Source organism: Tympanuchus pallidicinctus, unplaced genomic scaffold (assembly GCF_026119805.1).
Source record: "Tympanuchus pallidicinctus isolate F22 unplaced genomic scaffold, pur_lepc_1.0 scaffold4, whole genome shotgun sequence".
Taxonomy (NCBI): Eukaryota; Metazoa; Chordata; class Aves; order Galliformes; family Phasianidae; genus Tympanuchus; species Tympanuchus pallidicinctus.
Window position 1 is genome coordinate 34023419 of NW_026294758.1, and position 27949 is coordinate 34051367.

General features: G+C 38.2%; 1 protein-coding gene across 12 annotated transcripts in view; it reads left to right on the forward strand.

The window, feature by feature from the left end:
• The window catches only part of AGTPBP1 (ATP/GTP binding carboxypeptidase 1), a 67787-nt gene that overhangs the window by 193 nt on the left and 39645 nt on the right, over nucleotides 1-27949 (forward strand). For 3 of the 12 annotated variants that reach the window (XR_008210689.1, XR_008210690.1, XM_052701597.1), the window contains exons 1-6: nucleotides 17851-17921; nucleotides 24003-24133; nucleotides 25840-25907; nucleotides 26301-26364; nucleotides 26711-26857; nucleotides 27130-27261. Coding sequence is in view for 10 of the 12 variants with exons in the window: in XM_052701597.1 (XP_052557557.1) it covers nucleotides 17890-17921; nucleotides 24003-24133; nucleotides 25840-25907; nucleotides 26301-26364; nucleotides 26711-26857; nucleotides 27130-27261 (574 nt within the window). In the remaining 2 variants the exon portion in view is untranslated. Of the gene's footprint in view, nucleotides 1-883; nucleotides 1045-7056; nucleotides 7185-7292; nucleotides 7432-8497; nucleotides 8608-10809; nucleotides 10860-15966; nucleotides 16484-16727; nucleotides 16856-17850; nucleotides 17922-24002; nucleotides 24146-25839; nucleotides 25908-26300; nucleotides 26365-26710; nucleotides 26858-27129; nucleotides 27262-27949 lie in introns of those variants that run through there. The other 9 variants (XM_052701591.1, XM_052701588.1, XM_052701594.1 and 6 more) reach the window with 9 other exon arrangements.

A 27949-nucleotide genomic window follows, 5' to 3' on the forward strand; every position in this document is an offset into this window, starting at 1 on the left:
AGCCCTGCCGGCGGGGCATCGGTTCTGTCTCCGCGGTTTTGCTGTCATCAAGCGTTACGTTACTCTTCTTGCGGGCAGTGTTAGTTGTCTCGTCCTCTGGCTGAAACGAGCTGACGTGTCTGGGGGACCCACGGCTTCAGAGCCCTTTACTGAGAATTTGATCTTTAATTGCAAAGACTGAATATTTCCCGTGCCTAAAGCAAATGTCACAGTTATAGAAGTCAGCTCTTACCGTGCTCTGATAAACAAAAAGAGCTTACTTAAGCCTAGAGGCTTCTCCAGTGTATATGAAGAAGTTTTCATTTTCCATTTAAAATGGAAAAGCTAACTTTGCAATTCATTCTTTCTATTTAACACACCCCACGCACAGAGCAACTGTACATGGAGCGAGGCAAGAGGAGAAGAATCTGTGCCAACTGTCAGACCGCTGATAGCACTTGCTGCATCAGAAAGAGCTATCCTTTCGGATTCAGTGGCTTCAGAGATGTTTTGGGGGATCATTCCACACTGCAGTCCTATGTTCTGAGAGGATGCCCTGCTCTGTGTGGTAGATGCCCTGTATCAGTGATGCTGTGATTGCAAAGAACAGATCTTCGGTGCTGAACCTGATCGGAGCTAAGCATCTGTAAATGAAAACTAGTTACATCTACTTTCCTGTAGCAAGGAATATGGTGCCTGAACCAGAACTCTGTAGAAAGAGTGCTGAATTTCTGGGGAATTCTATGTATACACTTGATAAAAGAGCTTCTCAGATTATTGTTGCAGACATGATTATTATATAGATATTAAATTAATTTTAAAACCTGCAGTACTTAATGTAAATTAATTTCCAAGAGTATTACTTTTGAAGTTTGTTATCTACACTTCCATTAGCACATGCTTGTCTATGTTTCTGTACAGGCTGAACAATAAGAATTATGACCTGGCTTTTGTGACGTGTCTGTGGTGACCTCATTCCAGTTCTCAGTAGACCAGTGGATGTATTGTAACTGACTTTAACTGCTTCTCTTGGCAAGAAAATTACCAGGAGTGAAAGATGAGAAGGTTGGTTGTTTGCGGAAATGTCCATAAGAGTTTAAAAAATTACTTTGTGTTTACTGCTGTAATCAGTAAGCTGAGGTGCTTTCTATGAGCATAATCAAAGCGTGTTATTTTCCTATGGTACAATGAAGTTCATTGGGGTAGAGCAGAGCAGACTGATCTTTGTGGTACTTGCATGGGACATCCAAAGATATAAAACCTTTTTATTTATTTTTAGTTTCCTTGCACTTACTTTACTAGTTACTAATACTTAAAATGCTTTGGTGTTTAATACAAAAATATTTTCCTGTTTAGATGTTAAGATCCACAAGATAGTCAACATCAAGCAAAATAGAGTTGGGGGAGAGTGAGAGGGAAAGGCAACCTGCATGTAGTGACTAAATCCAGAACAGGTGTTCTTTTTTCTTGGCAGAGTGGGACTTGATTAAATGTAAGGATTATGAGGAACTTTCTTAAGCATTAATTATGGAGCACAATTGTTCCTATGATACAATAAGAAGACATCACTCTATACTAGATGTACATAGGCTGCTTTGTTTAAGGAAACTTCAGCTAACTGTGCACTGACTTAGAGTGTAGTCAGTTGACTGCCTGCTCTTTTTTTCTTTCCAAAATGATATTAATTCTGAAAGTATTGCTGTATTTTGTATGAGTTTGTAATACAGAGGCTATTTTTACACTATAGCAACTCATATTAAAACATGAATTTTTTAAGGATACTGACAAGGAGATATGAGCAGACTTGTTTTGTACTATTCAGCATTAAAAAAAAAAAAAAAAAGATATCTTCTAACAGAAATTTTGATTTGCAGAGAGAGCTTCTGCAGCCTTGGAAGTACTATATCCCAGAAGTCAATCGAGTTAAATAGGCAAACGTAACTTACCTCTAAATCTTCTCTATTTATAACACATTCTTATACTCTGGAGGTTGCTACTAAAACATGCTAAATAAATGGAAACATTTAATAGATAAGTTTCCTTTGTTTGCTCTAGGAATAATGTGTGTATTTAAAATATACATTTGTTTATCATTTTTGAGAGTTGACAGTGTACTCTCCCTTCAAGTATCATCTTAAGTCCATCATAGCAAGAGATTACCTGCTGCAAAGCTATTTTCAGTTAGCATTTTCCAAAGAAGAAAGTATCTCATCATTTTTATTCAAGGTTATTCCTTACATTTTGCTTTGCTCAAAGAACAGCTGAAATTTTTCAAGAACCTGGAATTTCTTTGTGTCTTGCCAACAGAAATAATTCATGCAGGGAGGGGGGGGGGAAAGGAGATGTGTGAAAGCATACAGATACTTTCATGAATAGAAAGAAATTGAGCTTCAGCTGGGCTGCAGTCTATTTTACTTCTTACTTACTTTTCTTTAATATGCTTGTATATGAAGGAATTTACCACAGGCTCTTCCTAATTAGTGGCTGTTTAAAAACAACAACAAAACCAACTGCCCCCAGTTTGCAAATTTGTAATACTTGTCAGCTATCAAATTCTAGTGTACTCACATTGCTAAAAATATATATGCTAACAAACAGGATATGAAAGGATAGTAAAATACTGCCCTGAGTGCAGAAATCAGTTGAACTAAATGATGTGCATAAATTCTTCCCTCTCTAACAAACAAACAAACAACAACAACAACAACAAAAAGACACCTGAAAATTGTTTGACTGTAACACAGGAGAGTCACTTCTCTTTTTTCTTTGTTTTGTTTTCTTCTGTTGTTGTTTTTAATATCTTGTATGTATAACTATAATTTGCTTATCAGTAGATACATAAGTGTCTGACTTAGTACAAGCCTCAGTACAAGCATGTGCTTTTGACATTTTTTCCTACTGTCCTGTTTTTAGCTGGTGTCTTCTGGCTGGTATGGTGCTGTGTTTTGGATTTATGAGAAAAAACAGTGTTGCTCTGGTGCTTTAGTTGTTATTGAGCTGTGGTTACGCTAAGTCAAGGACTTTTCATCTCCTCACACTGCCCTTGCCAGAGGGAAACTGGGTGTGCAGAAACAGCTGGGATGGGACAGAACTGGAAGAGCTGACCCAAACTGACTAAAGGGATGTCCTGTACCTGAATGGCATCATGCTGAACAGTAAAACTGGGGGACTTAGCTGGGAGGGCTCCTGCTGCTCGGGGCCTGGCTGGCATCAGTAACCTGGCTGTGTATCACTTCTTTTGTATATATGCATATATTTATTATCATTTCCCTTACTCTTTTCCTATTAAACCATCTTTATCTCAGCCCACAAGCTCTACATTTTTCTGATTCTCTCACCCGTCATGCTGTGGGACTGGAGATAAGGGAACAACTGTGTAGTGCTGAGCTGCCTGCAAGGTTAAACCACGACACCACACCACACCAAAACACCCCTTCCCCTGAAGACTGAGATAAAAATATCCACCAGGCTACAAATCTATACTTTCAGAATTAGTCTGTGCAAAGAATATTGATGGGTGATTTCTTTTGTAGTGTTATAAAAGCAAGAATATCTCAATGAGACACAGATGTGAGGTTGAACTGAATTGCTTTTGTGTGTGTTGAAACACATACATAGCAGAGCACAAAAGATATTCTCAAATGTGAAAAAGAACAGAAGCTATGTTCAGAAGAAAACAGAAGAAAAGTACCGAGTATTGTAATGTTCAGAGAGGAATTACATATCTAAGAGATAAAGGGACAAAAACAAATTCTCCAGTGTGTATTCAGAGATAAGAGTTGACTCTCAAATAAGGGAGTGATTATTTTTCACAGCTAAGGAGGGCTGGTAGCTGTTTATCATCTGGAACTGACTGGATTTATTCAGTATACAGGGGCATAGATTTAGGCAAGGCAGACTGAACTAGTACAGATAAAGATTTACTAGTAAAGGAGGGAGTAACTAGGTGATAGGGATACTGAGGATGAGAGGGGGTAGGATCAAACAATGCTTACATGTTATTATCATTAAGAGTAATTTGAAGAACTTTTTCTTATCCTCCTTGTTCTTCTTGCTTCCATAGGGGATAGCTATTAACTTAAAAAATTACCTGCTATTATTTCAGTTACGAATGCTGATTCTGTAAGACTTGGTACTGTGTATGTATTAGTAGATGTTGAGATAATGGAGGTAGTAAGTGTGCAGCTGGGGGTGGCAGCCTTTCTTTGTGTCTTTTGCCTTTGCATAACCTTCAGAAAGTGTTGCTGGAGTCACTGCTTTTATTAGCTTGCCAAAAATAGTAAATGAATGCACTACGATTTGTGTAAACATACAAGCTACTCTATTTTTTTTCTTTCTTTCTTTTTTTTTTTTTTTTTTTAATTTATGTTGCTGGACATAGACTCTCTTAGGGACTTGCTTTTCCACATTGAGTTTAGATTGAGACATATTTGTTACTTTTTTTCTTTTTTAAGTGCTTGGATTGTTCTATTGAAAAGTATGTACTTGGGACAAAACTCTGTTTAAATAGCAAAATTAGAGGCTTAGTCTTTTGTGGAACCAGTTCTGCACTGCAAAGCAGTATTGCTGTAGCTGTTATTTTTGGAAGAGAGTGCCTGGGTTGTCCAGCTTTTGCTTAATGGCAGTAATACTATTTGTCATCATCTTATTTGCAAAACACCACAGATTTATGTTTTCCTCTGGCTAAGTAAAAACTTATTTGTTTACAGTAAAGATTTCATCTGGAAAGTTGAAAATTCTGTGAAATTAAATAAATAACTGTTATATTGTTTTTATAGTATCTGATAAATGTTTAGAATTGTGTTCTGTGATTTTTCAAGTGTATCTTTACGGAGGATTCAAACCATTCACTTTTCACTGGAATGTGTTTGAAAACAGAACTAGGACAAATTCTTGCAGTCTCATGTAACTAAATTCCATCAGAACTGCTGAAAATTCTTACACAATTAAGAACAATATTGATCTGTTACTATGTTTTGTGCATTTATTCTAAAGGCAAACTTGTCTTCTGTAGAAATAAGTCCTAAATGTGGACTCACTTTATCTGCAAAAGAAAAAAATAATAAATCTAAGTTCATTAATGACCTTCAACTCCCACAAGCAGATGTTCTGCTAGAAAAAACATGAGTTACAGAACAATCAGAAAATTTGATTTAATGTTTTGTGTTCTTTCTCCAGCAGAGGATTCTCATGTTTTTAGCTGATTTGTTTTTGTCGTGTGCCAGGACACACATGGAGGTATTTAATAATATTATTTTCTGAACAAATAAACTTGTCTGCCTCTTTGATCAGATAAAAAAAAAAAAAAAAGATTTTTATTTATATTCTTCTTATTTGCTTTTTACTTGCCAGTGCCTGCCTGATACTATTTCTGTCTTTGATTGAGTCATACTTGAGTTTATTCTACATCTTCTAATGCCTGACATTGCTTTAGAGAGCTAAAATCATTCTATGAATAGAACTTCACAGAAAACTTTCAGCTGCATCGTTTTCTGTTTTAAAGTATTCTCCCTTAACAGCTGTCAACTATGACTGCTGTTTTGGAACAATTAAGACTGTTCCTGCCTAGTGCCAATATGCTGTTAAATTACTGCATTCTGATTCTCTGGGTTCTACTTACTCAAGATAGGTGACTGAATAATGTGTTAGGTAGGGGAGGGACAAAGCTCCATTCAAACCTGTGTATTTTCTGATTGTTCACAAGGTCTAGGAAGTGTGATTAATGTTTAAGTATTTGCTGGATAAAGATCATGTAAGTAAAGTCAAGGATAACTGGTTACCACTCCTATCCATTTATTTTAATATAGTGGGAAGGGGAATTCAGAAAGCGTGATCAGTGTTTATGCTTAAATGATATGATGATGAAATTAAGAATCTGTTATATCACCTTAAACTTAAATTAACTCCACCAAAATAGAAGCTAACTTCCCTGATCAGATGGGCAGAAACTGGCTGAAACTAATAGCCAGGCAAACACTGTATTTCACCAGAACCACATAGAAGGGCTGGTATCTACTTGTACTCTATCACAAGTGTGCAGAAGTGGCCCCTTGGTCCCGACTATCAAGTTTCCATTGACTTGTCATTAAAGCAGTTTTGTTCCACATTCACAAGGTAAAGACATATATGTTCTCTACACAGATCACATGTGGATTGCTGCATGGATGGGAAGCACAATTTATCTAATACCATAACACCATGCCAAAACTAAAACATTAACAAGCAGTAATTGTAAGCTGCTCTTCTTTAGCCCCAAGGAAGAGGTGACAACTGTCACCCAAAATGCATAGCTGTTTGTTAGTGAAAAAATATTGAAAATCTTTAGTCCAGTCCTTGGGGTTAGAATAAACCACAGCTTATAAGGCAGTGGTTGCAGCTACTTTAGCCAGATGGATAAGGCATATGCATTTTGAAAAGCAAGATGCATAAAAGCATGTACAATTTAGAATCTGCATTATGCTGTATGAGAAACAGGATAGGCAACTCTGTAGTTACACAGTGTTATTGGGAAACAGGCGTTGCGTATTTCTATTAGGGATTATGCCCTTGACGGATCTATTACCTACGATTACTAGTATATGAGAGATTTGGAATGGATTTTGATTTATCAGCCTTAACTAAAAGGCTGCTTCTCTTTTGTGAGTCTTCTAAATCATCATTATTCTTGCACATTTCCTTTCTCCAATTGAGGTACTTCATGAAATGTTATTTCTTGGCTGTTAAGGATGGAAGTGTATCAAAGAGCTATGTTGCTGACGTCTAGAAGTCATCAGTGAGCTGAGTGACTCAGACCTGGGTACCACAGAGATTAATTTGCTATAAAATCTAATGGTCTGTTTCTTTGTTTTGGGCTTTTACAAATCCCCAGTCGAAGTTTTCTTTGGTGCTTCCTCAGCACGCTGGGTAGCAGGGACCTCTGTTCCACTTCCATCTGCGAGCTCTTACCTCCCACGAAAAATGGGGTGTGACAGTGCCCGCGGGCCGGGGCAGAGACGGCTCGTGTGACGGAGGTCTGTGTGACACTACAGGACCGCCACGGGCGAGGCTAATTCACGCGACTCGTCGCACTGATCTGCAGCCATATGATTCTTACACGCCTCCCGGTTCGTGTAGCCGCCTGAGGCGGTCGCTCCCTCTCCCACCAGCCGGCTGCGACCGCAGTGTTCCGGAGCCTGCAGGGAAGGCCCGCGGCAGCAGCACAGCAGGTGGGGAAGATCTCGCCGTGACAGGCGGAGGGAGCCCTTCCACGCAGGCCGCCACCGGTCACCCCGCCGGGGCGCGGGGCGCCTGCGCAGGGCTGGGGCGCGGCGGGCGGTCCCGTGTCGCGCTGTGTGCCGGCAGGTTCCTGCCGCCGCGCGGATGAGACCGGCGGGGCGCGGCCTGGCGCCCCTGCCTCAGCGCCGCGGGATAAGGGGCACACTGCCGCCTCGCCCGCGGCCCGCCACGGCCAAGGTGAAGTCCCGGGACGGACAGCGGGGGCAGGGCGGGGCCGGGCGAGGCCGGGTGGGGCAGCGCGCTGCGGGGAGGGGTCGGGGCCGAGGCCGCGGCAGAGACGGAACGTGGTTGCGGGGCCTGCCTGGAATCCAGCGATGCGCACTGCCTGCATCCGCCTGCGGAAACCGCCTGACCCCGCGGGAGGCGCCGTGCTCGTCTCCCTGCGCGCAGCTCCGCTGGCCTGCCCGGGCGCCTGCTGAGGGGCCGGTGCAGCGGGGCCCGGCCCGGTCAGTGCTGCGTGAGTCGGCGTGGGCACCGCGCGGGGCCGCGGCTGCTTCTTCCTTCGTGCGCTGCTTTGCTTCTCTTTACCGCTCGTGGGAATTTGGCATAGCTGTATGCTGCAGGTGTCGTTGCGAGCGCTTCGGAGAGAAGCTAAGCAGCGAGCAGGGCGTTGCGGTGGGGAAGTGGTGTTTTTCCTTAGCGCCGGCTGTTGTTTCAGACATGTGAGTGAACCTGTCACCGCCAGCTGTAAGCTCGGCATCGTGCCGTGGGGCAGAGGTGAGGTTCTGCGTACCCTTGCGAGGTAAAAACACTCTGAAACTTTTAGATAGGCTTGTCTTAGCGCAGGCTTTGTGTGTTTATGCGTCCGTTTCGAGGAAGTCAGCTACCAGCTAGGAGTGTTTCCCAGTAGCAGTGCTCCAATAGATCGGCGGCGTGCGAGCTGCGCTATGCTGCATGGAGGGCCGCCTGCTGCTGAGGCTGGCAGCGCAGCGCTGCGTGTCACTGCCGCACGGTGACACCGCAGACACTGTTCTGTCCGTCGGCAGGTGCAGCAGGAGGCAGCGCCTCAGCATCTGCTCGTGAGCAAGTGCGCTCTGCGCTGGCTTCTCTTATTGCTGTTCGGGTCTGTGATGGAGCAGCAAGGCAGTCTCCTTTTCTGGAGACCTTGCTGTGTAACATCAAGGGCATTTTGTCACATAAAACGCTTCATTTCTAGTGTCTTAGCTCATTGTTGTGAGTTAATTTTTATGTCAGCTTAAGAACTTTTTTTTTTTTTTTTTTTTTTTTTTTGAGCTTTGTTTTTATTTTTCCAAAAAGCAACGCGAGTACTAAGGAGTACTAAGTGTGGCTGTTTGTGTGAAGCGGCACCCAACCACAGGGGGCAGTGCTCGTGCTGAGGTTGTCCGATTTGAGGTACTTAAATTTGTCTTCTACGTGGTCTGGTTTGTGTACAAACAAAAATACACTGTTGTCTTGTAGAAGCATTTGGCTGATTTTTGTTGCAGTTAGTTTACCCCTTTCCAAAATTAAGTGTAAGAGGCTCCAGCTAGAGCAGGGAGGCCTCAGGGAGGTTTGAAGCTCTCTGGGCTGATAGAACAGCTTGCTGTTTCACCCTGTGTTTGGATTTCAGCCTAGCGAAGATGTTCAGCTTGCACTTGCCCAACAAGTTGTCAGCAGCATGTCTTATGATGGCTCATGATGGGAGGCAGGTTCTGGGCATGGTTGTATTTCTGCTGAAGGTGTCTGGCAGCCATCTGCTCTTTTCCTCTTGGCATGCGTAAGTTGAAAATTTTCTCATATTTCCACTATCTGTGAGCCCCTTGCTTTTAAGAGATTGCCCCTGTGATATGGATTGCTAATGTTTGAAGGAGCTGAGTGCTATTCAACTTATGCTCTGGAGTAAAGACTGCAGTAACTGAAGCATTTAAACTCCTTAAGGAACTTAGAGAGGAAGTTTGGAATGAGTGTGTGAGTGCAGAGCAAGGCAGCTGCTTTTGATAGTTCTTAGGAGGGATTTGTAATGGCAGTGTGTCTCTGGACCTGTTTTCAAGCCCTGCCACTATGCTTAGCTTTACTGTCTGATATCCAGTGCTAAGCATCAAGGAGATTATGAGCTGTTCAGTGTGTGTCCTGGATACAGGGACAATTCAACATGACGTGTGGATAGTTTTGTAACAGCTCTACACAAAGAGGCGGAAAGTTGTGGACAAGGATGCTTCCTTTCTTTTGCAATAGCTCTGGAGATGAGTTCTGAAGGTGTTATCCCAAAAGCTTAATACATTGGGAGATACATGTGAGAGTTTTGCTGAATGTTTAAAAAAATCCTATCGTTTTAGAGAAGTGTTGTCCAGTGCTGTGTGTACTGGAGGGGAGAGGCATTACTGTTATAACTTTCACCTACAGTTAACAGGCCAAGTGTACAAATCAGATTTTTGAGAATGTGAATGGTTGCTGAGAGATTTTATGGATTGTGACATGATTTTATTTCTGGTTACTAATTAGCAGAATCATCTTTATCTTTTAAGAGCTGGAAATATGTTTCAGTTTGTAAGTCTCCAACGTGGAGCCATTGTTTGCTTTTTTAATTTTTTTCCCCTCTCCATTGGGGTTTCTCATTGCTCAGCTGGTGAAATAGCAAGTGTGGGTGCCTGATGTCTTTGTAGACCTACCTGAGCTGCTTTGACAGTGTGATCTAGAAAACCATACACTGAGTTTGATGTTGGCAGGCACCTCAGAGGTATAGCAGTGAGCTGTTGAGACATGGCCAAGAAATCAGGAAAATTGCTAGTGTTTCCACTTGTTGTTCAGGACTTGGTGGAGGGAAGTGCTTTGTTTCTACTAATGATAATGATAGTCTAATATAGTCTATATATTAGATATATAGTCTATAGTCTAATATAATGATAGACTAATGATAGTCCTTCTCCTCCTGGCTATTTTTACTGCTCCCAGCTCCCCTCCTGGCCTTGTACCACTCACCTTTTGCCTGATGAAGAGGTTATGTTATCTGTGTGATAAGCAGCTGACTTTCGCAATATTTCTATCATCTTAAATCAAGCAAGCTTTGAATGTGATACTCTAAGCATGACGAAGACAAGTTCCTGTCTTGAGGAGTATGGATATCAAGTGCTGGTAACTTTCTAGGAGTGTCTTTCTATGCAAGAAACTAAGTGCAGTTTTCTTAATTTGCTTTTTTTCTGTTGAGTGACTCTGTGTGTTGGTTTTGATCATTGATTTTTTTTTTTTAAAGGGAGATGACTTAGATATTTACAGCTTTTTAGACAGAATATATCAGACTTGGTTTTTATAGCTGGTGGTAATAGGCTGCATGACATAGTTGACAGGCTGCTGCACAGAGCTTTGCTGCTTCAGTCTCTTGTGGAGCTTAGTGTGTGTTGTTCTAAATGTCTGAGTATATATTGCAGTTTATCTAGTCACATTGGAAAGTCAGCACTTTGTTATAATGCAGCAGTGGGTAAACTAATCAGCTGACTTTTGTTTTCTAATATAAATATTTATAACAGTGGGTACAAGAAAAAGGCAGTAACTGATTTTTCTTTGAAGTTGTGTTCAAACAGATTTTTTCAGGGTCAAACAGATTTTGTGTTCAAACAGATTTTTTCAGGAAGGAGTATTTTGATCCATAAACACCTTCAGACTTTGTGGTATGTGAAATGCTGTCCTATCAAAGGCCTATTTGCTTCTGTTTTAAGCTCTGCTGGGTGGGGGAAGTAGGGGGAAAGGGGGGGGGGGGTCACATGCCCTTATGTGAGTGATAGGACTGTCCTTTGGAAGCACACTGAAGAATACAGTCAATCATCTGAGCCATGAACAGGTTTTAGTAGAGCTCTGACTTCACAGCTTTTTGCTGCCTTGCATTTATGAAGTTCTAAATCATTACATTGTTTCTTATTTCATATCTGTTTTTTTGTCTGTTTTTTTCTGTTATTTTATACTGTTTTATCCTCTGAAGTTTGTATTCTTTGTTGTGTCTTTCACATATTAGATTTGTCTTTTTGATTGTAAAAATTACAATTATTTTGCTCAGCTGCTTGCTTCTACTATGTGGTAAATAGTAAAGAAATATTTTGTTTGCTCTGCACTTCTTGTGCTTATCTTAAAGATAGGATGCTCCTGTTTTTAAATGCAAACCAAGGCATGGAAATGTATGTAGAGGTAAATGTTTCTAAAGATTTTACAGACTTAATGATCCAGATTTACATATTGAAATTGTGGTTTTATCTCCTCATATGATATGTAATCCGATAGTTAAAAATCATCTATTGTGATAAAATGCATTTCTGAAATACTGAGAAGGCTCAATGAAGTACAGGCCTTAAAATGTAAAGTAAATTTGTTAAGAAGAAGAGTTTCTGGCAAAAAGAAATGGCGAAATCTAAATATCCTATAAGAAGAGCAAACTGAAGGATATCAGTAGGCTGTGCATATTTATTTTCATTTTTGATTTTCCCGCTGATTTGATAAAGAGATCTAGTGAACTGTCTTGAGAATGTAATTTCAGAGTACTTTGTAGGAAAGTCATAGTATTAACTAGGATTAATTTCAGAAGTATTTGGTTTTTTTAAGGACTCTTTTTCTTAACTTTAAGAAAACTATAAGACATTTTAATGTTTTTAATTACATTTATTCTTCCATGAACAGCATTCCTATGTTAAAATATTTTGGTCAATTATGTATATGAATTTAGCTTATATGAACTCAAAATGTCTTCCAACATCAGTGGCCAAGCAGATTATCTCTAAAAGAGAGTTTTAATAACAGGACTCTAGCATAAAAGTTTCGGGGCTTTTTCAACCTCGGCAGGACTCAGGCATTGGCTTCATCTGGCATGTTTTACATGTGCCACTTCTCAGCACCTCTGTTTTTGTGGCAGTTGTTTTGCTCCAGCTGACCGGTGCTACTCACTTTGGTCTCCACTAGCATGTGTATACTGGCAGGTATATATGTATCAAAAATTTCAAGTTTCAGTGGCAAAGAATGGGGGGAAGATATCTGAAATATTAAAGTGGGACTGCTTTGCATAAATTAAACATCTTGAGCTTCAGATGTGAGGTGAAATACATGAGAATTTTTCATATATGATGTTAAGAAAATGCTTAGTAAAAATGCTCAGTACTGACTTGTTGTCAGTACTTTTGTTCTGTATTCTTTGTTGTGTCTTTCACATATTAGATACATACATTTTTTGTCAGTGTTGTTGTGTAGACTGTACAACTGTGATCATGCATTTTTGCTTTATAAGAAAGTTAGTGTAAGGCTTGAATTTGGTCTAATGGGCTTTTAAATGCCCACTAGCAATTAATGGGAAATAAGAGAGGGAAGAAAATAACTCAATGCATTTGACTGTAAGTTCTTATACAGGTGAGGCATGTATGTTACTGCTTTGGGTTTAATTTGATATCTTCAATTTTATTTTAAAATGACTTTCCAGAGTGCTTAGAAAGTTTTATCCTGATACATGTTGATTTAAGTATCAGAATCTTAAAGAAGGTGCAAGAAAATTTTTAATTTCCACTTTCATTTTTAGGCAGATGATGAGAACTAACTGACTGGCAGAGTCTAGTTGGAGACTTGTAGCTAGCAGTGTTCCCCAGGGGTCAGTGCTGAGTCTGATCTTGTTCAACATTTTTATCAGTGACCTGAGTGAAAGGGTAGTGTGCATGCTCAGCATGTTTGCTGATGGTTGGAGGAGGCTGATGGTGAGACCTGCACAGGCTGGAAAGCTGGGAAGAGAGGAATGTAAGGAGATTCAACAAGAGCAAGTGTACAGTCTTGCATCTATACACCAATAACTGTATGCATCAGTACAGGTTAGGGGTTGACCTACTGCAAAGGAGCTCTGCGAAGAGGAACCTAGCAATCCTGGTAGACAGCATGTTGGCCATAAGCCAGCAGTGTGCCCTTATGGCCAACAAGGCCAGTGGTATCCTGAGGTGCAATAGAAAGAACATGGCCAACAGGTTGAGCTCTCCACATCTACTCTGTCCTGGTGAGGCCGTGTCTGGACTGCTGGGTCCAGTTCTGGGCTCCTCTTCTGCCAGTGGTTGGGGTCAGCATAAAGAACACAGGCATCAAATTAAATAAGTTTATCTTCACTTACATTAAAAAAATAAAATAATAAGTGAAATAGTACAGCAAGAATAAAACAAAACAAGGTGAAAGGATACAAAAAGAATATAAAAGAATAAGCTAATGAACCTAGTTATTACTCTGCAAGATAAACTATAGTGATTAAGAAAGATACATCATCAATTGCCCGAATACTTTATCATCATCCAAGTCTGCAATTGCCAGGGAACTCTGGTTGCAGAGAGGATTTGGAGAGCCTTTTTCAGCAATTAGAACATCCTATACAGTGTGTCCACTTGTAGATGAGGTCTCTGAACTCACTAAAATGGGGTCCAGTTTTTATATTGCTGGATAAACAAGCTTGCATAATTTCAAGTGCGGGAATGTTTCATATTATCTTCCTGTTGGATTCTACCCAAGGAGGAACTGCTCAAGGATGAACCAGGGGAGTAACTATTTATTTGGGCTTTAGCCACATTCTTCTCAACAAGGTCAGTTGTCTGATCTCACTGCTCACACAAGGTTTTACTCCCTTGTAAACTTGCCTGTAAATAAAGAAAAGTCCGCTCTGGTTAGTGTTGCTGGTGTTACAAGAGATGTTTATGGATTGGCATCTATATATATATTACTGTTAAAACAGCAAAAAAAGATAAATATTGCATTGCATGTTTGGTATAGCATTTGGTTGTGAGGTTCATTTGTAGGTCTGCTTTGGTTCAAGGCCTACTGTTCAGCCCTAAATACTCCAACTCCCCAGTTCAAAAAAGACATGGATCTCCTAGAAAAATTCCAGCGAAAAGTGACAAAGATGATGAGGGGCCTGGAGCACCTCCTGTATGAAAGGAGGAAAGGCTGAGAGACCTGGGACTGTTCAGTCTGTAGGTGAGAAGGCTGAGCGGGGTTCTTGTCGCTGTTTATGAACTTCTCAAGTGCAGGAGTAAAATCGATGAGGGCAGGCTCTTGATGCAAGCAAAAGTAGAAAGGGCAACGAGTAGAAACAGGAAATTCCAGGGAGGGACTTCTTCACTTCACTTCTTCACTGTGAGAGTGACAGAGTGCTGGAGCAGGCTGCGCAGAGAGGCTGTGGAGTCTCCTTCTCTGTAGATATCCAAGACCCATCTGGATGCCTACTAGGGAATCTGCTATAGTGGAGGTTGGACTTTATGATCTTCAGAGGTCCCTTCCAGTCCCCACAGTTCTGTGATTCTGTGAAGGTGAATGGTAAAGTTGATGATTTTGGTGGTTTCTTGGTGGTTTCTAGTGCACTATGGTATTCCCTCCCTGGAAGCATTCAAGGCCAGGCTGGATGGGGTTTTGAGCAACCTGGTCTAGAGAGAGGTTTCCCTGCCTCCCAACCAGGGGGTTGGAACTAGATGATCTTAAAGGTCTCTTCCAACCAAACCATTCTATGATTGCTGATATTTGTGTGAAAATGAAGAAGTATGTAATACAAACCAAGGGAAATGACCTGATTTTAGTGAGGAGAGTTCTCATTTGTTTGCTTTTTTTTTTTCTTTTGAAACAGATAGTATTTTAGGTGCCACTTCCCCAAAACTGGTGCATTTAGATTCACGAATGTATCAGAAACATTTTTTTTCTGCTCAACAGATGTGGCTGAGTGAGACCAAGGAAAAAACTGATGTCCCTTTTGAAGGCTTTGGATAACAAGTAACATGAGCACTTGCTGTGTGGTCTTGGGAGATCATAGAAAAAAGGGAATTGTCAAACCTGGCAGTCAGCAAAGAAAAGCTTAAATCTAAATTTCTTTATTCACGCAAGAAGTGGGTTTGAGGTTTTTCATAAATGTGGATAGTAACACCTGGATTCAGTGACTGTTTCATCATTGTTCTGTGTTTTCTCCCAGAAATTCTGAGGTCATGTCACTTGTACTAGTGGAATGGAATTAATACACAATATTAAGAGCACTGTGCCAGAATTACTAACTGTCCTTTCCCTCTCTGCACAGTTGCTACCTAAGTGATGTCAGTAATATTTCCTGTGAATCCTGTCTCAGTGTCTGACCAGAGCTATTACTGTCTTGGAGATGCTCAGCATCTTGGTGTTCATCTAATGTAGAAATCAACTTAGCATAGAAGTAGATTGTGTTACATGTCTCAGTAGTCTACGAGGCACTCCCAGTCAACAGCCCTGGATGCGAGGTGTGAATAAAGTGGTGGCTGTTAGCTGTTATTCTGAACAGAAGAAAATAATTTTATAAAATGAGGAAAGCTGTTATGTAATAGCTTTGTAGTGGTTTGTCTAACAAGCAGGAATGCAGGTTCTGTGTTGCGCTTGCATTTCAGCACATCCTGAAGCTTATGAGAGGTACTGGGTGTATCTTCTGCCCTTTTGATTAGGATTCTCCCATACCTTTCATAGGACTGGAAAGATTAGTGAAGCTGAGTTGGTGGCTCAGTGACAAAGAATTCACTTGAGAGGAAAGCAAATACATGTCACATCAGGCATGTTGTTACTTTTAGGGGGGGAATGGGTAAGGTGAAAGTAATGAAACGGACTACAAGAAGTTAGATGTGTCTTAGCATTGCATTGTTACATAAGTACAGCTTCTGATTTTGAACTTTAGCTGCCTGAAGAAATTTACTATGAGGAATTTGCCATTGGATACTGTTCCACAGGCTGTATGAAATGACCGTAGGAGATTCCACAGAATCCAACTTGAAATTTAACTACTCATCACCCTCTACTCCCTTCTGGTTCACTCCTTTTATTTATTTATTTTCTTTTGGTTGTTCTTCCTAGTGTACAGTGACTGCTGGTAGTTTACTCTTTTCTATGCTATCACTGGCAAACAAGTTGCATTAGCTATGTCCCATTTATTTGTTGTCTTTACCTTCCTAGGAATCCTTTCTTCAAATTAAGCATAGCATTTAAAGTTTTAATCAGTGTGTGATTTCTTGCATCATCTAGTAGAATGTTAGAGGGATAATTAGTTACTTTACTCAACCCTCTGAATTGCTGCTATGTAATGTGTTTGTTCTTTTGTCCCTGATCCTTTTTTCTCTGTGTGTGTGTGTGTGTGTTTGTGTTTAGGTGTTCATTTTGATTTTTTTTACCTGCTTGACCCAGACTGTATCTTAGCACTAACTAAAGTTCAGTATTCTATGTTGAATTTAGAGTCAAGAAATTAAGACCTTGCTGTTCAGCATAGTTCAACTGTGTTGCTGGCTCCACTTGTAAGGTATTTCTGCACAGTATAATATATAGACAGTATTGGCACTGTCAGGCTGTTAATCATCTGTATGACAGCAGGTCAGCATTGCAAACTAAACTAAGCTTGGCTACTTGAATTCAAGAATCTAATATATTACCCCTGAAGTAAGACGTGCAGTCTGGATTGAATAGTCCCAACTGTATTTTTTGTCATGTTGTCTGCTTTGTGTTGAACACAGCTATTCTCCTTTAACTATTCATTTTCTTTAAAGGAAGCCAAGATAGCGTGCACCTGAAGGTTACTTGAACTAATCTATGACAGCTGTTCACTTGAGTGAAGCTGGAATATTTGAAAAGCTGAGCAATTGCTTACTGGGTTTTATGAAGATTCTGTGTTCAGGTAAGCTTTGAAACAAACTTCCCTCATACTTCACCTGCTTTAGACTTTTAGCATCTGGAATTAAGCACTGGAATTTGGCAGTAATCAAAAATTGGTTATTATATGTGTTGAACAAAGTCTTACAAATTTGTCTACGGGGTGTGCATATTTTTTGCTGTCATTTCCCTAGAGAATAAGTGCAATATCGTCTCACCACCTCTATCTTTGAGTATCTTTTTTTTTTTTGCCCCTTTTTATCCTGTCAACTGTCTTAAAACTAACCTGTGCCCTTTTGAGTACACCATTGTGATTTTGATGTTACATTTCTGGGTTTGTTGTTGTTGTCACAGTGGAGTATTTATTATTCATATTAGACCTCAAATGGAAGTACTGAGGTTCAGTTAATGGTCCTGTAGACTGCAACCTTAATTGCTCAGAGGCACTGTTTGAGGAAGCAGTGTACCCTGAGGACACTATGTCCTTAAAAGGATAGGAAAATTGAGTCCTTAGCACGGTATGGTTTCTGTCCAAGAAATGTATTCAGGTCTTGCTTAAATAAGAACACGAGACACTCTGTGCTTCTTGCTGTGGTGCTATTCCTTGTTACCGTGGATGTGCAGAATAGTTGTCAGAAATAAGAACTTTGTGGTATCTCACATTATCCAGAAAGTTTTTAAAAGTGCCTGTATTAGCTTCAGCAGAAGATTTGTTTGATGATTTACAGTTATGGGAGTGAAAATACGGCCTGTTAAATCTGTTGACATTAATTTCTGTTTTATTATAATCAAACTCAGAGCTTGGTAGGACTAAATCATAATGTGGAACTACAGCTCATACTTACAATACAATATTTTAAAAGTGACTTTGAAGAGAGAAAGAGCTCGTGCCTGTGTGGAGAAGATGATCAGTGTGAATAATCTAGCATTCCTAATGCAGAGACATTCAATATATTAATAACATATGAACAATAAATAGTAATAGATATCAATAATTTGTGATTGTTTAATATCTTCCAGGTTATTGGAGATGGTGATTTGAAGAATAAGATTTCCGATATGAACAAAGTAAAAGCATCATCAGAAAAAAGGTGAGCTTAGTGACCTCTCAGAATCAAGACATTTGAGGTTTGTAAAGAAGCAGTCTTTATGTTAAATAAAATATTGTTTATCCCTTATGAGAGTGAGTTGATATTCTGCTCTCCCTCTACTCTGCCCTGGTGGGATCACGCCCAGAGCACTATTCCTTCTGAGGAAGTTTACATTGATTAGCATAACGTAACTTCACTTTTAACACATAATTTTTCACACTTAAAATGCTCCAGCAGTTATTCTCAGATATATCCATATGTATGTTAATATGCATTTTATTTCATTGAAAGAAATAGCAATGAATTTCATAATTTCATGCAGGTACTGGTGAAACATACAAAACATTTTTACTGAAGGAATTAAAGGATAACTTTATAATACTGCACAGGAAGTCACAAAATGTTGTTATACAACAATTCTACAATCCAACAGCACGAGCAAATGAAGTTACAGAAGAGTTTGTTACTTTTCTGATAGCTCATCTTAACATTTTAAAAAGCTATGTGATTAACAGTGGAAGACCATGTCACAGTTACACAACATCAAGAAACTGCTAAAGGACTTTCAGTTTTATTCTTTTCTTGAGCTAGCACAGGTTGAACCATTTTGTTTCATCAAACCATCTGATCTGGTGTTTTAGAAAAATTCTTAGTGCAGCAAAATAGGCTTTTTTGGCTTCAATCATAGTCCTCTGAAATTCCAGTTCTTTTCTAAACGAGTGAACGAATTTGTGAGAAGTACTTGCTGTGCTCTGGATAAATCTTATATCTTGGGGTGGATTTAAAATTTGTAAGAGGGTTATATAAAAATTTAAGTGAAAACATTTAGATTAGTCTTATGATTTTTTTCTTGTAGTAACATCATCTTGATGTTAAAGACTGATTATTCTTGATTGTGCAAAAGTTGTAACCAAAAAAACAGTAAAGAAACTATTGCTTAGGATGTATCAGTTTCTTAGACATTATCATATGCAGAGTCAATCTCTTAGCCATGGATGTTCTTGGAAACATTACTGACTGTAGTACATAAAGTATTTAAAGAAAATTATATTTTTGCAGAATGGCCACTTAAGTTTTTTTTTATTATTATTTTTCTTTCATTCCCTGTAACTGAAAATAATTTTTCCCTAAGTCATACACACACAAAAGTGATTGATTGTTTCCAGAGATAACAGTGAACCAATCCAGAATATCATCTTTCTAAAGACAGTGGTAACTGGGGATGGTTGAAAGGAAAGTTAGTTTTGGAAATGGTTAGATTAGATTAAAAAAAGAAGGGGGTTTGGGGAGGAAGAGGGGAGGGAGAATTCTACCTTACTTTAAATCAACTTTTTGCAGGCACACTGGATTTACTGCACATAGCATGCTGGAATGCACAAGGCTTTGCTGTAGAGAAAGAAAACATTTCCTCATATGTAAATGTATTGGCTAGCAGCAAACAGTGATTTCAGAGAAAGTAAATACAGTCGGGAAACTGACTTCCTCCATTTGACTGTTATTTTGGAGGACTTCTTAAAGATGAGTAGCCTAAAACTATTCTGAGATAACTGATGTTTGATTACAGCTGTGACAGATGTTAGTTATCTTTATCATCTTGAGCAGACACTTAGGTGTTTGCACATAGTTTGGTAAAAGTGCTACACAGTGGGTAATGGCGAGTTGTGCATCTAGTACTTTTTCATAATCACAGTAGGAATGCTTAAACATTATGGAGGTTGGTGGGGCTGGAATGAACGTCACTGCAATGAAAGGACTTACTTAGAAAAGGTGTTTTCTTGTTGAGCAAGTTGTTTTTCACGTATTGGCCTCTGCAGTCCACTCTTTGCTGTATGGGTAACTGCTCCCATTGTACAGACCACTTGCAGTACATACAATCAAAAACGTCTGCTAAGCTTCATTTCAAGATGCTTAAAGCAAGGTTGCCTAGATCTTTCCCAGAAGTTGTTTGTTGGCTTAAAAGCTCATGGGTTTTAGGCTAAGTGCAGAAGGATGGAAATAGCAAATGTAGTTCTTGTGTCTGTGAAAGTGAGGGAGAAGAAACTGTAGATCAGTCGCTTCTGGTCTTTGCATAGGTTTCTGGAAGAGTTAACAAAACAGGTGATGCTTTCAACAGGCAAATGTGTTTTGAGATGTCTTGAGAATTTATCTCGTGTTTCATGTGGGGAATAGTTCCTATGAGCAGGGCATAGGCATTAAGTAGTATGTACATATTATTTTAATGAAGTTTTAGACATCTCTGTGTATGATACTGCCATCAGGAAGATAAGGCTGCTTCTCCATTTAAGTATCCTAGAGTACAGCTGTGACTGAAGTGGTAGCAGTCATTCACTATCACAAAAAAAAAAGGTGCAGAGTTTTTCTGGATATGCTTTTTTTTTTCTACTGGTTATAACTGAATGAAAATACTATGAGGTTCAGCTAATGAAGTGAAAGAGAGGAGTACTTCTTAAAATTGCAGACAACTTGTATCTCAAAAGATCTGCAAAACATTGAAGGAGACCAAATGACTTCAAGGTACTTTTGTGAAATGCAGAAAATGGTTTTTAACTATTTGATGGAAATATTTGTGCAAGATATTATATGTCAAGAGGAATATTATTAGGACAGATAAAGAACAGTAGGTATTCATATTTGTAGTGAGGAAGGACAGAAATATTAAGGTTAAACTACAGTGATCAAAACTTTAAAGTTTGCAAAGCTTTACAGTACAGTTGTCTTTGTTATTCTGTCACTGTTTTTGCAGGCCATTAAGGACAGGTTGATTGTATATCTATCAGGAAGAGCAAACTATTTTGCTTATATTCTTGAGAATAGTGTCAGTGACCTCACAAAGCTTATTCTGGTGTACTGTAGCTATGACTTTATAACTGGAAATAGTGGAAGCTATGTAAGCCTCAGTAACTATGGAGTGTTCTTACAAGAAAGTTTTACAATGGGTGAGGTAAAAAAGAAAAAGTCTCTTTTAAACAGAATGGTTCTTTACACTGTGGGAAAACTAGTCTCTTACAAAAGGCTGGCTGCAATGTTAAGGATGTTCTTGTGAGATTCTGTAATGTCAGCAGCTTAAAGTGAAATCTAGTTTGACAGTACACAGTTACTATTGTGCCACTCTGATTACTTCTTTGTTTTACCTAGCTGTTGGATTAAGAACACTGAATTCCTTTATTTTGAAGAACTCTCTTCTATATCTATATATCTATATATCTATATATCTATATATCTATATATCTATATATCTATATATCTATATATCTATATATCTATATATCTATATATCTATATATCTATATATCTATATATCTATATATCTATATATCTATATATCTATATATCTATATATCTATAGAGAGATACTGGGTTGCTTATTTGACAAGATATATGTATTTACATTTCAGGTACCTGAAAGGCTTCCACAGTAGATTAGGACTGCATTTTGTTCTCACAGTGATGCTGTGCACAGGAGTAGTCGGTCAGGCTGGCTATCATAAATTGTGTCCTACAACCCTTTCAATTTACAGTACAGGCGTTGAAAGCTATTACAGTATTATGTACCACTAGGTATATTAGTGTAGAATTTAACAGAAGTCTAATTCCTACTTTAAGGAGGAAAAACTCAGTCTTAGAAGAGGAATTTGATTCATATTTGAGTGCAGACTCTAGTACTGCTATCATTTTCAAGAATGCTTAACTGGGTGTTGTGAAGATGTATAATCTATTTGGCTATATTTCTGCTCAAGGACTTCTTGCAAAATGAATAGCCTAAAACAATTTTCAACCTAACTGTTAGCACTGGTTGCTCTTACTAGAAATTCTAGCTCCAGGAGAAGATTATACCTCTAAATTGTTGGAATTAAATTGTTATAGTAGCCTACAGTGAGGATTATATACCCTTCCTAGCCCCCTCAAAGCTTTTGCTAAGTTTAAAGGTATTATGTTAGGTATTAACTGTCTCTAAGTGGTATATTACTTCCATGTACCAGTGCTGCTTCTTGGCTAGAATAGAAGGAAGAAATCAGATTTGCTTTGAAGTGGTTATTTCTTTAAATTAATTTTATATTTTGAACAACTTCTGTTTCTTCTTTCATTTTGTTGCTATCCATAGTAGTTTCCTACTTGGCAACTGGAGGTGTTTCACTGTTAGACTAATGGTGTAACAAAGCAGTGGTTACTTGCACACCCTCCCTCCCCTGCCCACCAGCCATAGCTTCTTTTTGAGTTAGCTGGGTGCTTTCTTGTTTCATTTTGGAGCTGGTGAAGTTAATGTCCTTTCAAAGTCTCTCTGTATATTAGATTGACAGGATTTGGGTTAATTTTGAAGTGTTTTGAGTTCAGTGAATAAACAGAGGAGTAAAAAGAAGCAGAACAAAGCTTAGGCATATAATTGTTGCTTTATTACTACTATTCAACCTGATATTGGGTGGTGAGAAAGAACTGGAAATGATTATGCTTTAATCATACACATTATGTGATAGTTGAGGAAGACATGTATTTTAGATCAAAAAATACTCTTAAATTGAAGTCTACCAAATGATGTTGATTTAAGCTTTGTAATTAGTTTTGCTGCTCCTTACTACTGATTTTAAAAGATTATAAGTATCATCTATAATCTGAAGGGTTTTTTAAATTATGCTGCTTATTTAGATGTCAGTGTGGGAAAGTAATAGTTTTGGAAACATTTTCCTCAACAACTATTACTGGTTTGCTTTCACAGATGCATGACCTTTGCTGTTAGCTGTCTTTTTTTTTTTTTTTTTTTTTTTAAAAAAAAAAAAACCTTGATTTTAACATTTTTGTCTGTATGTGAACTAATTTTTTTTTAACAGGTGATAGCTTATGAAGCCTTTTTACACATAGAAAATACAAATGAAGAAGTAATTCGCATTATTATAAGAGATACTGGCTGACTATTTATAAAGTCAATCTTATATACTTCCACTGCAAGCAGTCAGGACTGTGTGTGTGTGTGTGTGTGTGTGTAACATGATCTGTTGTTGACTGTTGCAGAATTTTAATTATACAAATGTGTAGAGTTACTTTTGTTTCTCCTTCAAAGTAATCTCCTCTATTTAATTGTATGACTATAATTCAAATGTTAAAAGTTTGTCTAAAAATCACTTTCTTATAGAAATATGAATCTGAAAACTATTCTAAATAATTGTTATAGCCTGAAACTGAAGAGGGGATAAAATGTCTTCTAGACAAACTTTATTTTGGCACTATAAATATTTACATTCTTTCTTTCTGTGTAATCTACCTGTCTTTATAAATAATTGATGTGAAGTACATTTGCTAGGCAAGTAGTGATATTAAACATTCTATGTCAAAACAGGCCAAAACACTCCTTGTGTTCGAAACAAACCCAAACTCTGATCATACATCTAGGGACTTCCTGAAGTTTTTTTTTTGTATTTTTTTTTTTTTTTAACTTAAAATGGAAGTCTTTAGCTAATGAACACTGGCTTACTTATGAATGATAATCTTTTTTTTCATTTCAGAAAGACCAGCCTGTAAGAAAACTAGTCATAGAAACTGCCAGGAGCCGTCAATTTTGCTTCTGTCACTGCTAATACACTCCACTCACCTCTTCATTATGCTTACACCCACTAGTTGGTCTCCACAGATGTTCAGTAAACACTGATGAGCATCAGTGGGTTTTGAACTGTGTTTTTTCTACGTGTATTACCCACCTTTGCTTCATACACACTTCTGTTTCAGACTGCCTCTCTGTTGCCATTGGTTGCATGGCAACAAAGTGTAACATAATATTGGTGGGAATGTTCAAAGGCTGTTGCATTACCACCAGCACCTACTTGTAGGTCATGGAGCAGTATAACAGTTAGGACACTTTTGGAGCAGCCCTTGTGTGAAGAAGTACACCTGTTTTCCAATCAGTATAAACTACAGGAGGAAAGTAGATGTGCTGTGTACTCTTCACATGGGACTTCTGGGACTTCTGCTTTTAGTGTTTGGGTTTTTCTGTTGTTGTTGTGGGTATTTGGTTTTTATTTATTTTCTGATCTAGTATTTGATAACATGCTTACTGTTAATATATAAATGAAGATAAAAAAATCTTTCTTTTAGTGTTTCTACCAGTTCTCGGACTATGTCTTTGCTGTCACAGCTGGAGAAGATCAATTTGGACTCTGTATTGGGAGAAGCAGATAATGCCAGATATGTTACTGCAAAGATCCTTCATTTGGTCCAGAGTCAGGGTAAACAATTGAGTTTTTTCTTTCTAATAGTTTTCCCTTTGAGCCTTCCTCCTTCTGTTTCTCACTTGCTGGACTTTTAATTTTTGCTTCTACTTGCTGAGCTTTATTATCTATCTGTTTCTGTGATGGATTTTTCTGAGACCATGCTTAATGTTATCTGGTATAGTACTGGTTACACTGAATACATTTTGTATTGTCAGTACAGCATATTTTTTGTAATTTATATTGTACATAAAGTATAATATATATATGCGCAGTTATTTAAGTAATAAGTTTAATTGTAAGGACACTTAACTTGATACTGTTGTATGTGATACATGGTAAAATATTTAGCTGCTCCAGGTAAACTGATATAAAAGAAAGTGTTCTTCTTTTAATAAATCATAGAATCATTAAAGTTGGAAAAAGAGATTATCTTTTTTTAGAATTAGAGATCATCTGGTTAAGCTGTCTACATATCACCAGTGTACCCACTAATCATGTTCCTAAGTGCCACATCTACATGTTTCCTTAACATCTCCAGAAATGGTGACTCCACCATGTCTCTGAGCAGTCTGTTTCAACACCTCACCACTCCTTCTGGGAAGAAATTTTTCCGAATATCCAACCCGAACTTCTCCTGCTGTAACTTAAAGTCATTACCTTTAGTTCTGCTACTGGTTATGATGGACCCCCGTATCCTCTCCTCCTCCTTTCATTGAAGGACGTAATTGTAGAGGGCAGTAAGGTTTCCTCTGTGCATCCTCATCTCGAGACTGAACAATGCCAGTTTCCTCAGCTGCTCCCCACAAGACTTGGTCTCCAGATCCTTCACAGCTTTGTTGCTCTTCTGTGGGCATGCTCCAGGGCCTCAGTATCTTTCTCATAGTGAGAGGATCAAAACTGATACTTGGAAGAATATCTTCATATGAAAAATAAGTTATTTACTTTTAAAATGATTCATTTTTAGTTTTAATACTGCTGGGAGGTGATGTGTTACCACAGTAGACTAATATACTGAAGTTGCATCCTATTTACTTCCATGGAAATGACAACAGATATAAAGAGCACAATAATACTGTGTGAAGAGGAAATTCTCAGCTACAAAATACTATTTTTCAGCATTTTTACCATTGATGAGCAAGAGCCTGCATGCCACACTCATAAAAATGTGCTATTGGTGGAGATGTTCTGCTGTCACTACTGCTGGAACACACCACCCACTGTACTCACATCCACTGTTTGGTCTCCATACTCAGCAAGTATCAGTCAGCATTATTTTTTCCACATGGAGGAATTCAGTGACACACCTTTGCTTCATACACACTTCCATGTCAGGCACCATTTTGTCACACTGCCCCTCTGCTTCCATCTGTCACACAGCAACAAAATGTAACAGAATATTGGTGGGAAGGTTCTGCTCCACTGCCATACCATAAGCATCCACTTGTGATGTCGTGGGCATAATGGATAGGAGGCATTACTTTCAGAGCACCCATCATAAATGATTCTGAATTGAACTTGTATTGAGTTGCAGCTGCTTTTGCTCTGCTTCTTACTTTGTCTTTCAACTATTGTTTATTGCTGGTGCTTTTCAGGCTATCTTCACTTTTCAGAATGTCTTAAATTTTATGTTCTATCTGAAGACAACAATGTCTAATAGTATAATACGAATCACTACAGTAGCTAATACATTGAAACAAAAACTGCCTCTTTCTCACTGACAGAAAAAACCAAGAAGGAGATGACTTCTAAGGGTTCCAGTGCAATAGAAGTTATCCTGTCAACCCTAGAGGTAAAACCTTTAAATCTCTTTGTTTACTTGGATGTTTCAGGTTTTCGTATTATAATTAGGTTTGGTATTATTAAATATGTAGTTATTCTTCTTTATCTCTAATACTTGATTTTTTCAAAGAATTATAATGATTAGGTAGGGTCTTGAAGCATTGTACTTAATACTTCATTATTTCTCTCCCCTTTTTTTCTCAAATATTTCTGTTAATGTGTCATATTAAGAAATAGATATTAGTGGGTTTTATGGTTAAAATAAGGTAGGATGGTTATAAGGGCAGTAACATTTGATGTTCTGTTTGATTTTTTTGTGAAAAATTTTCTTTGAGCTTCAGATATCTAAGACAATACAAGATTTCTAAATCAAGCAAAGAAATATGTCTGATTTCTGTTGCAGAATACAAGAGATCCTCAAACTATTCTAAATATATTGAATATCCTCATTGAATTAGTCTCAGTTGGTAAGTGTTTATTAACAAACAGTGATTGTACTCTCACGTTCTTCTGCAGAATTGTTTATTAGTTTATTTATTTCCCCCTGAAGTTTGCTAAGACTATATGCATTCTGTGCTTTGGGACAATCAAAAATACATAAAGAATGAAGTGACTTTTCAAATACTCTTTCATCCATAAGTAATTTCTGTTGCTATAAGTCCAAGATAAGCGTGCATTTACACTTATGCAGTAACCTTTGAAGAAAATATTGCTACAGGCATTGCTATTGCAAGTCTTTTTTTCTGATAATTATAGTTTAGATATTTAACTATTCTTTGGCTATGACAGCCTCAAATGAGTTGTGATTACCAGGTGGTGGTCGGAGAGCAAGCATCTTGGTCACCAAAGGAGGGACACAGATCTTGTTGCAGCTGCTTTTGAATGCAAGCAAAGAATCTCCACCAAACGAAGAATTAATGGTGCTTCTTCATACCCTTCTTGCAAAAGTTGGTCCAAAAGGTAATAATGAACACATTTAAGTAACTTCGCAGTTTTGTAGTGGAAACATAATAATTTTTTTCCCCTTTTTTACTGTCAAAGCATCCATGTACTCAGAGGTGGTTGAGGAGAAAAAAAGGAGGACTAGATTAGAGGGGAGGAAAAATTTATAAAAATAGACATGCAGAGTTAAGTTGTCTCTTGAAAGAATTGACAGTTCGTTTAACTTTCATATTTTAATGATAATTTCAAAACTGATTTGATTGATCTGATTTTTTTTTTTTTTATGTCAGACAAAAAGATTGGCATGAAAGTGAGAATTAATGGTGCCCTGAACATAACATTGAATTTAGTGAAGCAGAATTTGCAGAACCATAGGCTAATATTGCCATGTCTTCAAGTGTTAAGAGTTTATTCAACTAACTGTAAGTACTGCAGATCACTCTTTCCCTTGTGATTCCATTTTTTTTTTTTTTTTTTTTTTTTTTTTTTACACAGACATGGTTAAAATATAGCATCTGAATACTTGTTAAATGGTTAGTCACTATGTTACCCAAGAATTTGATTTTTATATTCTCAGCTTGCTTAAAGGTCTAGTCAAATCTATGAAGCATATGTATTCTTCTTGCATATCTTTGTTTTTTTGTTCAGTGTACAGCGAGTTTAACTCATGTAATGAACTATATGCAACTTGATGGCATAAATGCTGACACTTTATTATCTGAACCAGGAATGCTCACATTGTACATGCAAAAATACTTCTATACATGTCATGAGTTTTTGCTTTTCACTGTATTTTTACTTTAATTCATGGCTGCTAAGTTAAATTAGGAATTTACTTCTATTTAAGCTTTCCCTTGTTTTCTGTGTATCTGTCCTACAGTTGAACTAATACTATTCCATAAAAGCCTAATTGATTGTCTGTGTGGATAGTAGGAAGTGGTGAAAATAGAGTGGTTTGTTTGTATGGATAGTAGGAAGTGGTGAAAATAGAGTGGTTTGTTTGTGTGGATAGTAGGAAGTAGTGAAAATAGGGTGGTTCTTACTCTACCTCTCCTCAAATGTGCTGAAGATTTTTCTGTTTCGCTTGAAATGGCCATTTAGCCTTTTAAA